Source organism: Gopherus flavomarginatus, chromosome 5, assembly GCF_025201925.1.
Source record: "Gopherus flavomarginatus isolate rGopFla2 chromosome 5, rGopFla2.mat.asm, whole genome shotgun sequence".
In the NCBI taxonomy this organism is placed as follows: Eukaryota; Metazoa; Chordata; order Testudines; family Testudinidae; genus Gopherus; species Gopherus flavomarginatus.
In genome coordinates, this window is record NC_066621.1 from 67,958,506 (window position 1) to 67,975,457 (window position 16,952).

General features: G+C 37.7%; 1 protein-coding gene across 10 annotated transcripts in view; it reads left to right on the plus strand.

Moving 5' to 3' along the window:
* Nucleotides 1-16,952, plus strand: part of DCDC1 (doublecortin domain containing 1) — a 414,877-nt gene that overhangs the window by 354,900 nt on the left and 43,025 nt on the right. For 9 of the 10 annotated variants that reach the window (XR_007774648.1, XR_007774649.1, XM_050954983.1 and 6 more), the window contains 6 exons: nt 4,563-4,721; nt 6,163-6,366; nt 10,629-10,743; nt 14,310-14,480; nt 15,152-15,337; nt 16,739-16,942. Coding sequence is in view for 8 of the 10 variants with exons in the window: in XM_050954983.1 (XP_050810940.1) it covers nt 4,563-4,721; nt 6,163-6,366; nt 10,629-10,743; nt 14,310-14,480; nt 15,152-15,337; nt 16,739-16,942 (1,039 nt within the window). In the remaining 2 variants the exon portion in view is untranslated. The remainder of the gene's footprint in view (nt 1-4,562; nt 4,722-6,162; nt 6,367-10,628; nt 10,744-14,309; nt 14,481-15,151; nt 15,338-16,738; nt 16,943-16,952) is intronic. The other variant, XM_050954988.1, reaches the window with a different exon arrangement.

Genomic DNA, 16,952 nt, shown 5'->3' on the forward strand with positions numbered 1-16,952 from the left:
ACTTGCTGATCAAAAAAAAATAAATACTGAACAGGTGCAAACTGGCAACATGTTTGTATCTGTTGTGTGCCTTCTCAGCATGTGAAATTGCTAGTGCCTTTGTTAGACAGATCAACTAGAAGCTATGGACAGAAATTGGGAAGAATGAAATAAGCTATGAGTTGACGCCAGGAGTGGGGAGGACAGCAGGAGAGCAAGATGAAGAACAAAAGAGTGTGGTGGTAACTATTTATGCTAAGATGTGCAATGGAAGATAAATAACAGGAACATGAAGGATAAATACACTGAACAGTGCTGGTGAGAGGGTGGAAGAAAACTTGTAATGTAGCCCAGATTTTAGCTTCAGAAATGCTGAAATCTATTTAATTTGGACAATATGCTGTCCAGAGAGGTGTCCATATGTATGGATTCAAAGGCAGTATTTCAAACATGGGTGCCTGAGTTCATGTTCTAGGGACTCCATCCTCAACTGCACTGAGCTCACACTTGGGGTAGCTAAATGGAGTAAGGCAAAGGTGTATCTGGTCCATCCAGCTCCTAGTACAAGTTGGGGCATCCAAAGGCCTGGTTTCGCACCACTGAGAATTTCTCTGATAGAAGAACCCAAAACTGTCCCTTCAGGGCAGCATTACGTCCTCTTTGTGTTGCACCTCATCTGAGCTGAAAGAAGAACCCCAAACTGTCCCTTCAGGGCAGCATTACGTCCTCTTTGTGTTGCACCTCATCTGAGCTGAAAGCTGGGCCCTAAAATCCATGTTTAGGCACTCAGATAAGTGGCCTAATTTTCAGAGGTGTTGAATATTGGCTTTAATGGGAATTAAGTGCACAAGCACTTTGAATAGCAGACCAGTTGTTTGGGTACTTAAATATTGATTTAGATATCTAACTTTTGGCACACAAGTTTGAAAGATTGTTCCCCCCGGTTTAAAGAACACATTGTATGATGTATGAACATTAAAAAAATGTAAGGTCTTAGTTGTTTGCGTAGTTGATAGAATATATCTAAACCATTTTAGTCTGGAATTCAGTTTTAAAGTCTCATCAGATCAAGTTCTTGCAAGATTTTAAGGGATTTCTTAGCTGTTGATGGGTATAATACTAGTAGGATGTCCTTTTCCATACTCTTTTGCTGTTCTTGTTTCCTATTTTGGCCAAAATCAAGCAATGCAGAAGTGCACAAACAAACATAAACATTGAAAAATGTTGGCACAATTTTCTGAACCTTCAAAAAGATTAGGTTGGGTTTGGGTTGAGTTTCCAAACAGTTTGGGTTTTTTTCGAACTTATTTGGCAAAGCCTAGTAAGAAATAAGAATTAATTTATTGGATTAGTTGTTAGAGAGGGAATGAGTTTACTGATGAGTGTTTATAATGCAATGCTTATTTGATGGGTATAAGTAAAAAGCTATGATGATCTTTATTTCAATATATTAAAGAGATTTAACTGAAAACATTCCATCTTATAACCTATTAACTTTACAAATTTGAATTATATATCTGGGTTTCAACTCAAATAATCATCTGATATTGCAAAACTAAAAAATACGTGGTTCATAATTTCAGAAAGCATGGTTTATTATTATTATGGAATTATTAAAAGGTAACGCAAGTTGGATTTGTAGATGTGTTTTAATACTCACGGCAGAATATAGATGGGAGAGGGTATGGTCCTTTTGGTTGTTCCTTAAGATAAAAAGAGTAGATTTTCATGCATTGTATTTTAGTAGTAAAACTGTTATACTCCACAGCCTTTAAAAATTTGGTTTGTGCAAGCCAGTTTAGAGATTTTCTTAATCTGACTTCTACATAGAATTACAAGAAAGTAAAGCATACAGTAGTGCAAAGATTGCCTATAATTCAGATGTCCATTTAAAGTGCATTTTAAAAAATAATTTGCTCTCATTCTGCAGTTCACTCAAATCTTTGTAATGTGTACCTTTCCCAGCATAATTAATGTTACTCCATTTGAGATAAATGTCACTGCCTACTGTACAAAGATTTTGCAGAATCTGCACTTCATTACATCTATTCTGTCTAATCCATTTACAGTGTAAGAATCAAAGGCATTTACAGTAGCAATAATTAGGGGAGTGTGAAACTGAAGACTTTTTGTTGCATTCACAAATTCTTTTTGCCCAAACTTCTTGTTTTCATGACATTTTGCAGATCCAATAGTGTGGCTGTGAAGATTTGAAATGTTGCATATTTTCAGTCAAAATTAAAAATAATCAATTTTTAAGTATAAAAATTTAATAAAAACAGGAATAATTTTAATTGGCAAAAATAAACCTTCAGTATACAAGGGCAGTCAGCACCTTGCAAGATCAAGCCTTTTGGCTGGATCCCACATTCACTGAAGTCAATGGGAGCCTTTCTATTGACTTTAATAATCACTGGATCAGTCTCTGAGATCTGTGTCTCATAAAACTGGTTAGGTTAGCTATAGTAAGAGAAGAGGAAGCTGGGAGAGCTAATGTTAGACTAAAACAAAATGATTTCCACAGCAATTTTGATGTTAATGTTATTGATATTTATATCATTTAAGAAAGTCCACATATTAAACCTCCTATACTTTGTGCAGTTTATTTGAAGAAGGAGGGAGGTCAAGTGAACTTAGCCTGGGTAATTCAAAGTATCCAAATGAATATGAAAAAATTATTAATTAAGGAATAGGATCTTGGGTTCTTCCACAACCAGAGCCGGCTCCAGGCACCAGCTCAGCAAGCAGGTGCTTGGGGCGGCCAAGGGAAAGGGGCGGCACGTCGGGCTTTTCAGTGACAATTCGGCTGTGGGTCCCTCGGTCCCTCTCGGAGGGAAGGACCAGCTGCCAAATTGCAGCGGAAGAAGAAAGCGGCACGGTGAAGCTGCCGCTGATCATAATCGAGGCATTTTTTTTTCCACCACTTGGGGCGGCAAAAATCCTGTCCACAACTATCACAAATAAGATCCACAATGAATGATGAGTAACGGAAAAAGGACAGTAAAATAGTGTTATGTAAAGGTGTAAGATAAAACTCTTAACAGTGTGCCGAGTTGTAGAAATGCAGGTAAAAAACAACCTCCCAGTAATACAGCAAGCTCACAACTCTCCGAAATTTCTCCAAATTTGTGAATTTTAAGAAAGTTAATTTACTGTTCTGTTAGGCGCTTTCTGCTTCATTGTATTGTCTGCATTTACTTTACCCAGTGCTCAAGTAGACACAGAATCCATCTTAATCTCTGTAACAAATTTAAAAAAACTCTTATTCTGATGCATAATCCTACTAGATCCTTAACAAAATTATTTCAAAGTAAAAACATCGGGCCTGATTCAACATTCCAGTATTCCAGTTTAAACTGGTGAAATTCCACTGAAATTAATGTAGTTACATTAGCAAAAAACAGAAAAACTGTTTCTTTTTCAGACAGTGTAAGAAATGAGGTATGTGAAAAGCTTGAAGTGTATTCAGTTGATAGTGACACTCTAGAAAGAGGTTGCATTTACTAATTATGGCGATAGATGGCACTGTTTTATTAAAGGTTGGCGAGGAGGCTTCAAATGCTACATGTCAGCAAAGAATCAATCATAAATGTATATAATAGAAAATTATAAATCAGATACTGGCAAGTATTGCTGTCTCACAAGATAATAGTCAGCGTTGTACAAATTTGTGAAACAACACTGCTCAAAGTAAACGTGAAAGAATACCTGAAGGGGCCACTCTGCTAGAACCTGAGCCAGCTCTCAGTGAAGTCAATGGGATTCTTTCTCTTAACTTCAGTGGGAGCTGGAGTAGTCCATCAGTCTAGGACAGGGGTCGGCAGCCTTTCAGAAGTGATGTGCCAAGTCTTCATTTATTCACTCTAATTTAAGGTTTCATGTGCCAGCAATACATTTTAACGTTTTTAGGAGGTGTCTTTCTATAAGTCTATAATATATAACTAAACTATAGTTGTATGTAAAGTAACTAAGGTTTTTAAAATGTTTAAGAAGCTTCATTTAAAACTAAATTAAAATGCAGAGCCCCCCTCAAACTGGTGGTCAGGACCCAGGCAGTGCAGCTGAAAATCAGCTCATGTGCTGCCTTCAGCACGTGTGCCATAGGTTGCCTACCCGTGGTCTAGGAAAATTTCATACAAGTCTGTACAAAAGCATGCCTTTCTGTTCATTTTAGTGTCAGCAATACACATAATGCTCTGTGTGATTAAGAAATTTCTTATGTGATGAAAACAAAAATCTTCGTTACTTTATGGAAAGTCCCTCGGTACAATCTAGGGAAGTCAATGGAAGTTTTACTATAGATTCAAGGGGATTTAGGATTTCACCCTGTATGTTTATAATAGATTTTCCATAACTGTGGACCTTATTATACAAATTATGGTCCAAATCCTTCAATTTTTACTTAGAAAAAAACTCTGATTGATGCAAGAGTGCAAGATCTAATTGTTTTACTTCTAGTTACCCTGTAAAGTGTCTCCTCAAAATGAAGTAATATTTTTAAAGAAAACCCCCTTGTTTTTTAATGCAAAACTCCAATCTCTGTTAGTTTTCAAAATTCCCATTTTGTGGTTTATGTTTTTCAGTAATTCACATGCAAAATCACATCTTAAAACAGATGCTTGGCATATGAAATCCAAATATTCCTGGCAGGAAAGTTTCTGTGATTTTCATGATGATAACAGTTTTCCGAAGGACAAGGATAAAGAAGTCTGTGAAAATGCAGAGTTATTTCAGAAGTACAGGTCAGAATTATACTTTTACAATATAATTGATACACATTTGGACAATGTAATACTGAATCTGACAAAAAAAGTCAGAGACCCACACACCATACCAAGCTCTATTTCCGTGTATTTATTCACCCATATCCCAATTTCCTTACTCAGGAAGAACTCCTTTTAATAGTAATAGGACTTTACCACTGCAAGAGAATTTAGTCTTTTATGAAGAAACTTTTAGAATAATATATAAGCAATTAGATCCAAATCTCCCATTAACATCTAATTTCCTGTGACATTAACTGAAAAAAATAATCTTTTCCACTTAATTTTTAAAGATACCTCAACCTGGTCTTCTTTTAGTTTTGTGAATAGCTATTTGGGGACACAATTGAAGACATGTAGACACAGAGAGCCTCATCCAATGTCCATTGGTGTAATTGTGAGTCTTTACATTGACTTCAGTGGGCATTATATCAGGTCCCTAGTTGACAAGTTCAGTCTGTATGTTTTTATTTGTTTCCCCAGTGAATTGTGCCCAAAGTTATATGCCATAGCAAATTGCAGGTACATGACAGGGTTTTAAAAGTCAGGCCTTTGATATTCAGGGCATTTAACAGCCACTTGGAAGTATCTCCCAGCCAAAGGAGAGGTAGCACACCATGGACAAGAAATAAGAGGAAAAAATGTAAGGAGAGAGGCAGGTGTATGGAATATGGACAGTGGGTACATAACTGAAAGGGAAAAGAGAAGAATTTGAAAATATGGGTAGGAAAGGAAATCCCTAAATTACATTAAAATGAAAAGCAGTCAAAGTGTCATTAAGAAAAGTACACTGAGATTGAGTGATATCATTCACTTGGGCTCACTCGAGCACTACTGTTCTGGAATTTGTTGCCCCCATAACTTTAGGATGTATTCATTTATTTCCGTGAAGTTCAGAATTGCGTGCTATTTATCTGCGTGTTACTTGCATGTAACTAGATTTACTAGAATGACTATTTAAAAGTCAAGGATGTAGAGGCATGCTGGACTACTTTCAAATTAGTCCTTATTACCCATAGCATATTTGTTCTAGTTTTTACAGAAGCAGATAGAGACAAACACAAACAAATTAAGGTGATGTTTGCCTCTTTGTGCTTTTTCAGAAAGCCAGTATAGTGGAACTGTAGTCTAGTAGAACTGGCAATGAGTGCCAGGATGCTTTTCACCTTGTCTTGGAAATAGCTTTCCCTACGTTAGCCCTCTCATTCTACTTTTTCCTCTGTCCATCCTCTCTGTTCCTCTCCCTGCCCTCACATACCCAGTCCCTTGATGTACTCCTGGTCATTTGTTCTATAGTTAAGAACACAATCAGACAAGTTAACAAAGATCCTGCAAAATCTACTTGTCATAAGTGTTGTGTGTAACTGATGTTAGTTAACAGGGTATTTTTCTAACCCTAAGTACAATTTTGTTTATTTAGACCTCAACCAAAGCTGACTGCAGAATTGCAGAAGGCTCACCATCAGCAGTTTGAATTTAGAGACAAACAGATTATAAACTGTGCATTCCCAGGGCTTGTTTTGGGGGTACAGGATGCTAATCTGCATGCTGGGACTGAAGTTGTTTTGGTGGAAAAGAAACCTGATGATACCAATCAGCGCTGGATATGGAGAGATCATGACAGGTACAAGCATGTTCGCTGATATATGAGACTAAATGTTATAAAGGGAAGCTTTCTGTATCATACATTAAAACACAATTAGGTGGACTGTTATCTAGTTATTGAAGTTAATTTTAGTGTATTGGGTGGGAAAGAATTAGGTTTAGAATTTTTATTAGGGTTTCAATAGTTCTTCTTTGGTCATTTTCTTGTCTTACTAACCATTAAGTTAAAGCAAAGAATCTCATAAATGAATCTCTAGTGTAGCAAGCTGAAGATAGATAGATTTAAAAGACTTATAGCAAAGCAACAATCCCTCCAATGAAGGGAAACCCTCACCACCCCCATGAGGGCTCCTTAACTCAACCACAGGAGAGACAGCAGTGTGAAGTGCTCTCTTCCCCACTATCCACTCAACCTAAATCAAAAAGATTAAAATATGGATTCTAGGAGGCAATGTATTGCACTGCTGCTAGAGCTCCAGACCGGTACGGATTTGAGGAATCCAGAAGCACTGTGTCCTTAAAAAACAGAAAAGGAAAACTTCAGCATGCATATGTCATTTGCCTTTTAATGCAATGACATACTGAGCATGCTTAAAATGCCACTAGCTTTATACACTGCTGTACAGTACGCTACTCCTCTTTCCTTCTTCACTTCTGTCCCCTGAGAAGTGAAATCCACTGCAGCAGAATGATGAAGGATACATTAAACAAATCGTGGGCTCGTGAAGAGAGAAAAACTGCACTGTTCAGTCACCAGCAGTATAAAATAAAAACAGTGGTCTTGAATACAGAGAAAAGTGTATGTCTTCATCTGCTCCGTCCCCTTTTAATCTCCTAATTCAAGGCTCCATATTGGACAAAGCATACAGTACAACAGATTATGCTTGGATCCCAAGAACACAGAATTGTCTTCTTATCCTAGTGAGGCAAATAGAAAGGAGCATAAACACTGCCAAATTAAGTGTAAAAATGTAATAAGAAAAGCCAAAGGGGAGTTTGAAGAACAGTTAGCCAAAAACTCCAAAGGTAATAACAAAATATCTTTTAAGTACATCAGAAGCAGGAACCCTGCTAAACAACCAGTGGGGCCCCTGGATGATAGAGATAAAAAAGGAGCACTTAGAGATGATAAAATCAATGTAGAGAAACTAAATGAATTCTTTGCTTCAGTCTTCACAGCTGAGGATGTTAGGGAGATTCCTAGACCTGAGCTTTTGTAGGTGACAAATCTGAGGAATTGTCACAGATTGAAGTGTCATTAGAGGAGGTTTTGGAATTAATTGATAAACTTAATAGTAGCAAGTCCCTGGGACCAGATCGCATTCACCCAAGAGTTCTGAAAGAACTCAAATGTGAAATTGCGGAACTATTAAGTATGGTTTGTAACCTGTCCTTTAAATCAGTGTCTGTACCTAATGACTGGAAGATAGCTAATGTAATACCAATATTTAAAACGGGCTCTAGAATTGATCCCGGCAATTACAGACCGGTAAGTCTAATGTTAATACCGGGCAAATTAGTTGAAACAATAGTAAAGAATAAAATTGTCAGACAATAGAAGAACATAAATTGTTGGGCAAAAGTCAACATGGTTTCTGTAAAGGGAAATCATGTCTTACTAATCTATTAGAGTTCTTTGGAGGGGTCAACGAACATGTGGACAAGGGGTATCCAGTGGACATAGTGTATTTAGATTTCCAGAAAGCTTTTGACAAGGTCCCTCACCAAAGGCTCTTATGTAAATTAAGTTTTCGTGGAATAAGAGGGAAGATCCTTTCGTGGACTGGTTAAAAGACAGGGAACAAAGGGAAGGAATAAATGGTAAATGTTCAGAATGGAGAGGAGTAACTAGTTGTGTTCCCCAGGGTCAGTCCTAGGACCAATCCTATTCAACTTATTCATGAATGATCTGGGGAAAGGGGTAAACAGTGAGGTGGCAAAGTTTGCAGATGATACTAAACTGCTCAAGATAGTTAAGACCAAAGCAGACTGTGAAGAACTTCAAAAAGATCTCACAAAACTAAGTGATTGGGCAACAAAATGGCAACTAAATTTAATGTGGATAATTGTAAAATAATACACATTGGAAAAAATAACCCCAACTATACATACAATATGATGGGGGCTAATTTAGCTGCAGCTAATCAGGAGAGAGATCTTGGAGTCATCATGGATAGTTCTCTGAAGATGTCCACACAGTGTGCAGCAGCAGTCAAAAAAGCAAACAGGATGCAGAAATCATTTTAAAAGGGATAGAGAATAAGACGGAGAATATCATATTGCCCTTATATAAAACCATGGTACACCCACATCTTGAATACTGCATACAGATGTGGTCTCCTCAGCTCAAAAAAGATATATTGGCATTAGAAAAGGTTCAGAGAAGGACTACTAAAATGATTAGGGGTTTGGAATGGGTCCCATATGAGAAGAGATTAAAGAGGCTAGGACTTTTCAGCTTGGAAAAGAGGAGACTAAGGGGGAACATGATAGAGATATAAAATCATGAGTGGTGTGGAGAAAGTGAATAAGGGAAAGTTATTTACGTGTTCCCGTAATATAAAAACTAGAGACCACCAAATTAAATTAAGGGGCAGCAGGTTTAAAACAAATAAAAGGAAGTTATTCACAGAGTGCACAGTCAACCTGTGGAACTCTTTGCCTGAGGAGGTTGTGAAGGCTAAGACTAGAACAGGATTTAAAAGAGAACTAGATAAATTCATGGAGGTTAAGTCCATTAATGGCTATTAGCCAGGATGGGTAAGGAATGGTATCCCTAGCCTCTGTTTGTCAGAGGGTGGGGATGGATAGCAGGAGAGAGATCTGGAGCACCTGGCATTGGCCACTCTTGGCAGACAGGATACTGGGCTGGATGGACCTTTGGTCTGACCCAGTATGGCCATTCTTATGTTCTTGAAAATCCTTCTATTTTGTCTGTGTATTAAAAGGGTTATTGGATATCCCCCAAAATCTATTATATCTCAGCTTTTGCAACCATTTTGCATCAAACCTAACGCCAAGGGAAATTGGCCTGAATGCTTATTTTGGTATAAACGCAGAGAAAGCTTCTGATCCCACATTATCACTCTCCCACCAAGAGGACCAGACTCCCCCTCTTTACTTTTAAGTGTCTTCCTAGCAGAACGAGTGCTCTTTTCTCTCTTTTTCACCTCACTTTCTCCTGTCTTTGGAGGCACCCCCAAAACTCCAGGAGCCAGGTAGTTGACCTGCTGTCCCATTTGGAGTCTCTGTGGTTTTAGCAAGGCAAGCTTCTTCCCCTAAATATCCATAGCAGATGGGTGGCCAGCCTGACATGCTCAACTTGCATCTGAGGGGCTAGCAGCATTGCACATGGAGGTTCTGTTGTTTTTAGGAAGGGGTATTGGGTATGGCTGGAGAGTTGCCCTTCACATAGCAATGCAGGACTCTGAATGCTGTTAAGAATACAGAGCTTTCTCATGTATCTTGGAGTAGGCAGTGATTTATGTACTATTAGCTGGATGTAAAGTTAAGACTATAAGAACTTGTTTGCGTTAGATAAGCTTTTCTCTTGTTAATGTGGAGAACAGCATTTAATCCTAGTTCAGTTGATGCTACTGTACTTCATTGGCTCTATTTCAGTCTATGCATGAGAAATTATCCCAGACTGAACTGCATGCTAGCAGGGAAACCCCTAAGCATTTAGGAGGGGGTAGAGAACAGCTGGGAGCCCACTGAAGATGTCAGAATGGGAGTAAAATGCCATTGACATGTCACCAGGTCAAAGGAGAAGTGTCTCTAGTTATTGCGTAATCAGGGAAGGTGGAGAGGTGCATGCACATATCTTCCTGTCTTTGGTCCTGAAGCCTTCTTTTGAGAGCGAGAGGAGGAAAGAGCGGTTCTCCGAAAATGCAGGATTGAGGCAGATTCTGTTGGAGAAAAGAAGAGGGTGTTCTGTCAGGCAAGGGATAGTGCCAGAGCATTTGTGAAGAAAGAGAGAAACTCACCAAGTTTGTAATTGGTTTACTCACACTGTGCTTTGAATTTAGGGTTTGGGGTAAATCTGAAAATCAAAATGAGCTAGATCCTTGTGAACCAAACCCACCAAGGGTTATGTCAGCATTTTGGTATGTACTAATAATCCTTCTGTCAAGACTTCTTCATAAGGTGTGCATTACTGTGGCATCACTCATGTTCTCTAGCTGTAAGAGTAGTTTAAAAGAAAGCCTAATGAATTTAGGTAATCTATAAAAATATTTGCATTTTTACATTATAGTGTCACTGTTATTTTTCTGTTCTTAGGACATTTCATTTGATGACTGATCCAAATCTAGTGCTAGCAGTGTCAATGCCCAGCACACAGCCTAGATATTCAAAATGTGCTCTGGACATGAAAAGGTGTGCTGTTGTTCTGCAGGTAAGAGATTGCATTTAAACAAGAGACAAAAATTCGTGCTGTACACCAAGATGTAGGCCCAGGGTCCAGTTGCATTCAGATACCGATTCAGCTTTGAATCATATTTTCTTTGAATATTGCTTTGTATACTATAGATAACACAGGAAGTCCAAGGGCTACAGCTGTTGCAAAGATTTAAAATAATTGTATCCAATAAATTAACAATCAAAACAACATGAAAGTTACATTCTGGAGTCCAGAAATGCCAAGGTGAAATTTTATGCATATTAGTTTTAAAGTAAGGAGCATTTAAAGTCGGCGCATTGAATTGTGAGTAATAGCATGTCAGAATCATTCACTAAGTCTTCAATGCAACTGATAAATATAGGCTACAGCTTCGTTCTCTACTGCCGAATACCATTGCCATTATCTCTGTCAATGCCTTTATGACATTAGTCAATGGGATAAAAGCTATCACAAGCTGACATTTAGTAGCGCAATCAGTTTCATAGAATATGTACAGTATATTTTCCTCAAAACTAGTTTTTATTGGAAACCAATTTGCTGTTCAAGTATTTTGTGTGTGCTTCCACTCTTTTTATGAAAACTTTATCTTTTATTTCTTGCAGCAGTTAAGGCCCATTGGTGGAAATTACTCACATAATAATATACATCAAAGGGATTAGTCACATGCATTACAGTTTGCAGAATCAGGCTCTTGGTTTGTGACAAATATTTTAAAGTTCATGCAATATAATAAAAGTGAGAAATGTTAAATTTAGTCTGCTGAGACCTTCCCTAGTCAGCTCAATTAAGTTCTTTGTATATGCCAGTTGTTCTCAGGGATGCTGCCATTCTTGCACTCTCTAAAATCAAAAGGGAAGACTCTCTTATTTTGCCCATTGTTTTCAGCTTTTTGCTCAGCAGAGACATTATTAATCATTCTACATCTTCTATGGATACCCTTAATGTCTTCGTATTGGGAATAGCTGAACTTGTTTTGCCTAATTTTGAATGCTCTCCGTCATACTGTGTTCAGAGGACTATTTCCAAGGAAACAATAGTTTGAAAATGGAACAGAGGTGGACGAGTGAAAAACAAATGTAGAGGGAGATGGGGGGAAAAAGGGAGCAGAGAAAGGGATACATAAATAATTATGGAATTGATATTGACATGTATCAGGCAGCCACTTGTGTTTTTCGGAGTTTATTATCACTAATACACAGGCAAAGAAAATACTAGGAAGTTGTGTTTTAAAAAAAATTAATCACTGCAAAGCAATTAGCCAAACCCTGAAGTGAAGTGTAAGGTGGTGTAAGCTAAACTTCCTGACACTTTGATTCCCTTACACTGAGTTAGACTTTCTTTAGACCTATTACACCTGTGTAAGGATGTGTAAAGGACTTTGTTGTTGTAACTTACACACTAATTGCCAGAAGAAGGGATGAGAAGGTGTAAAATAGAGGGTAGCCTGCTTTAACTTACATCTTCTTACATCTTCCTGTTAGCTGCTAGCGTCAGTAAATTCTTCTATTCTGTCGCCTTGATATATGAGTTATTCCAGCTGAGCCTCACTTACGCTCAGAATCATTGGACAAATTGTAGAGGTGATATGGTAAGTGAATGTGGGTCAAAGGGAGACAAGAGGCAGTCTGTTTTCATGTAACATACATGTTGAAGGCGATACCAGCTACTTCAGTTTAGACTCTTTCAGGACTTACTTATGCTCCCCTCTGAATTGACCCCAAGAGTTTTAAATTACAGGAAAAAAGATTCATGAACTCGTGGTTTTTGAGAACTCCAAACAATAGTCTCAGGGTTTTTCAAAATCTTGAATTCCATATGGCTTCTCATTCATATTTCATGCAGCAAGCTGCCATGCGTGACGAAGTTGTTGTTGAAATGGCTTATTTTCCCTGGAGGGTTTTATATATATATATTTTATGAATTAAATAATTTTATATGCCAAAAGTGATTCTAAGTACTTAAATTTCTTTACCTGCATAGTATTAAAGAATGCCTGTTAGACCAGCAGAAACTGTCACGCCAACTATAATATAAAATATTGTCTATACAAATATGCTCTTGGGATTCTGGCATTGACTGAAAAGACTGGGAAAAAATATCAATGTGACATATTTTGAAAAATAGCAATAGGCCTGTAATGAATGACATGTGATATATAGTATCAGAGCGATAGCTGTGTTAGTCTGGATCTGTAAAAGCAGCAAAGAGTTCTGTGGCACCTTACAGACTAACAAACGTATTGGAGCATGAGATTTCGTGGGTGAATACCCACTTCGTCGGATGCATGTAGTTTAAATTTCCAGAGGCTTATATATATAATTACATAGAGAACAGCCACAGAAATTAAATACATTGATTCTATGAATGGATATTTCCTTTTCCTTTAAGTATTGTCAGAGAAGATCCCCACTGTTGGCATATATCTGTGAATTACCCCAAAACCTAGGATCCTCTGAAAAGCTCTGACCATTTGAGGAGGGAAACACATGAACTTTGACTCAAGCTAAGGAATGTTTTAGGCAAGGTTACATTAAAAAGCAGAGTCTCCTATGCACACTGAGTTCATTCCAACTGTGAATTGGAACTTTTTCTATTCCCTCAACTTTCTTAGTTTGTTGACATTTTTTCTGTTTCTCTCCTTAGTCACATACAAGTTTGTTGTAAATAATTAAGATATAATGTTTGTTTTAATTTGAGGAGTGTCTCCAAAGGAAACAGTACATCAGAGAGTTTCCCAGAACTTCATTTCCAGGAATCAACATTAGCTACCTAATATATATGGTTCCCATTACTGTAGCATCAGGGTACCTCACAATCTTTAATGCATTTGTCTTCACAAAACCCTAGTGTGGTCAGGAAATGCTATTATACCTATTTTATAGGTATGAAACTGAGACACAGAAGTCTTGCTCCTCAACAGGATTTAGGCACCTAACTCCCATTTAATTAATCTAACCTTTGTGGCCTGCCCAAGGTTGCATAGGAAGTCCATTATGAAGTAAGGAATTGAAACTCAGTCACCTAAGTCCTAGGCTAACACCCTAACCACCTTCCTGTCTTCTGTTCTCTTATGACCTTGTTGGGTTATTTGGGTCTTCTGCCATGATGGCAGATCCCAGAAAGAAGATCCCAGTTTAAAGACAGCAAGATGTTGATGGCGGACCACCTATGCTAATTAGTTTCACTTTTTCACTCACCTAATATTGTCTATTTTATTAACAGTATTTTATGTTTCTAGCACCCCTTTTATCTCAAAGGATCGCACAGCACTTTAAAACTGCTTCTGTACATACACCACTTCTGAAATGTAGCCACCTCCATGGCAGAAGATTAGCTAATCCACTGTACAACACTGAGTTCAGGGGGAAAATGTGTCAAAGATACTGAGGCAAATACCTACTTTTACTTAAAGTGTCATGAGATGTTTAGTGTCCATACAGAACGGACAGGACTTGAGAATTTAAAGTCTTTTTTTTAACAGCACAAGGCAGTCATGCCAGATACTGAATAGCAGAATGCTATAGTGTAGGAATAGGATTTATCTTTTTATGTTTTGACAGAAATATAAAGAATACAGCAATGGGGCTGCCAATCAAAAGTGGCATTACATGGAAAATGCAGGAGTATTTAGTGCCTTTTACAGCACAGTACTGGATCAAGAAATCACAGCAGCAAATCATGCTTCTGTTTGCACATTCTCTGTAACCAATAGAGAAAAAATAGACCAGCCAGTAAGTAATATATTTTTAAGGTATGTAAAGTTGACATAGGGAAGTTTAATCCACTATCAATGCAGTCAACAGGCTGTGTAGAATGTTTATGTGTATACCTATATATTTATATTTATCTGAAATGGACAGATGAAATATTTAACTTTTTCTTCGGGAGCTGTCCCTGTGGGTGCTCCACTTCAGATGTCAGTGCATAATCTTCTCTTCCTGCTATCAAAAAAAAGTACTTTGTAAAGTAATATATTGAGCAGGTATGTCTGTAGACGTTTCTGTTTCCTAAGTATGACATCATGGCTGTGAAACAGGTCACGGTTAAATGATGATAAAATCCCTAGTCAAATTTTATGTCACTTTAATCCATAGATTTGTAATAAGTAAGAATACATTGTCAGTTACTCTCCTCTGATGTCATAGTTGCTCTGTTCCAACATCAGTTCCATTTTGCAGTGTCCAGAGGTGAGGGCTGAAGATCCAAAGCCATTTGTGTTCTTGTCTTATTTCAAATGAACAACAGCTATTCATGTATCCTAACTGGCAGCATCAGGAAGGTTAGCAAAGGTGGACTTGTGTTGAGGAAATCTTGAATGCTTATAGGAAGTAATTAGATAACTGAACTGTTGCACATCTGGACACTCTAAAGCACTGAAACCATTATTTCCCCTTCTTTTTAGGGCTACTGTTTTCTTTCACCCAGTGGAAAGCAGAAGTTCATGATATGTTTGGCTTGTGCAAGGGCCATAAGAGGAAAGAAAGAACTGAAAAAAATACCCACTGGTAGCATGTTCTTCTGTGCCTCTGGCTCTGAGGAAGCAAAGCATTTCTCCTTGGGGCCTTTTAAGTGTGTTAATGTGATGAAGGTTTGTATTTTTTAATTTCTCCTATTAGTTGTACTGTAGACTCAGGATTATAAAATAATCTGAAAATGTTCATAGTACATTGTTAGACTACTGCAGAACTTTTCTATCTTCACTTGAACAAACTGTAAACCTTCATATAGTCTTTTAGTTTTACTGTTCACTGATGAACAGACCAGGAGGTTTTGGAGGTGTCAGTGGGGATGGGGCCAGTGTGGATATTATCATGGTACCCATGGATTAATAGTGGAATGGTATATCCTCTCTCTATGGACTCCAGCCCTGGAAAAGGGGTAGGATGTTTACAATCAACCACTAGTTTTTTGAGATCAGGTTCTCAGTGTTCCAGAGGCTGCACTTTTCAGGCCATTGATTGAATGCAGAGGAACAGTGGCCATGGCTACACTGGGGGAGAGGTTGGGAGTCTTTTGAAAGTCTGACCTGCTTCCTTCCTCTTCAGGTATTCCTATGGGATACTAAAGGCCTCTGTCAATATGTTCCCCACAACACTCATTCCAGTTCTGGGTAGTGAGTGAAAGTTCTCACCACCACCATTGATCCTATGCTGAGAGGACATGACTGCCCATAATTCCAGAAGAAAGTGTGTTGAAGGAGGGGGAGCGGTTCTACTCACTCAGCAACATAGATACTCTAAAAGAACCTTGCATGTTACTGCTAATCAATACATGTGTCATAAGTTGGTCATTGCTGCAGTACGTGGCATGTGACATGCATGCAGAGTCTCCACCACTGTCTCTCATTCTGGGAATGTACTAATTGCTGAGTTTAAAATCTGTATAAAATTATTGTTGTCTTTTTCTTAATATCTTTCTTGTTGAATGGAAGTCAAAAGAGTGGCAGATTTATTATTAGGGATATAAATGTGGTAAATATTATTTTGTGCTATACCAAATTTTAGAATAGTTTTCCTGTTAGCATTAAAATGTATCTGTTACAGGGCATATTTGTCTCTTGCCTGCACATGTGGAACTCCTATAGATATTAGTATTAAGAGTAAATAATTAATGGAAGCTCTGCACTGAAGAAGGGGAGATATCTTTTGAAAGCTGTTTCATCTTTACCTAAACAGTTGCATGTACAGATATGTTCAATGATCTTTAAAAGAAATACATGAATGTCTCATTAGCTTTCCTACAAAATTTGATTTTAGCCATCTCTTGTCATCTTTAACAAATCATAGCTACCAGAAAGCCCTGGAGATTTGGTGTGATCACCAAAGGTACATGCAGAGTAGATATTAGTATATTCCATATTTCAATAAATGTAGTGTTGACTGAATAAATTTTAAATTAAATTTGTGAGCATCATTGAAAGAAGTTCACTTCAGTATTGATTTAATAAAAGCAGCAGCCTGATTGGATCTGATTCTTTCCTATCTTAAAGACTGATTTATCCACATTGGAAGCCGAAAATACCTTGAATTATTTAGAAGAAGTTCTAGCATCTTTGCGGACCGAAACCTCCATACAAACAATCTCAGAAAAGATCTCTGTAGCTATAAACCAGAAAGCAGTGAAAATAATTGCATACAGAAATGGAGCTGGCTACCAAAATGGTCAGTTAATCATTGCTAGCACATTCCCTATGGTAAGTATTA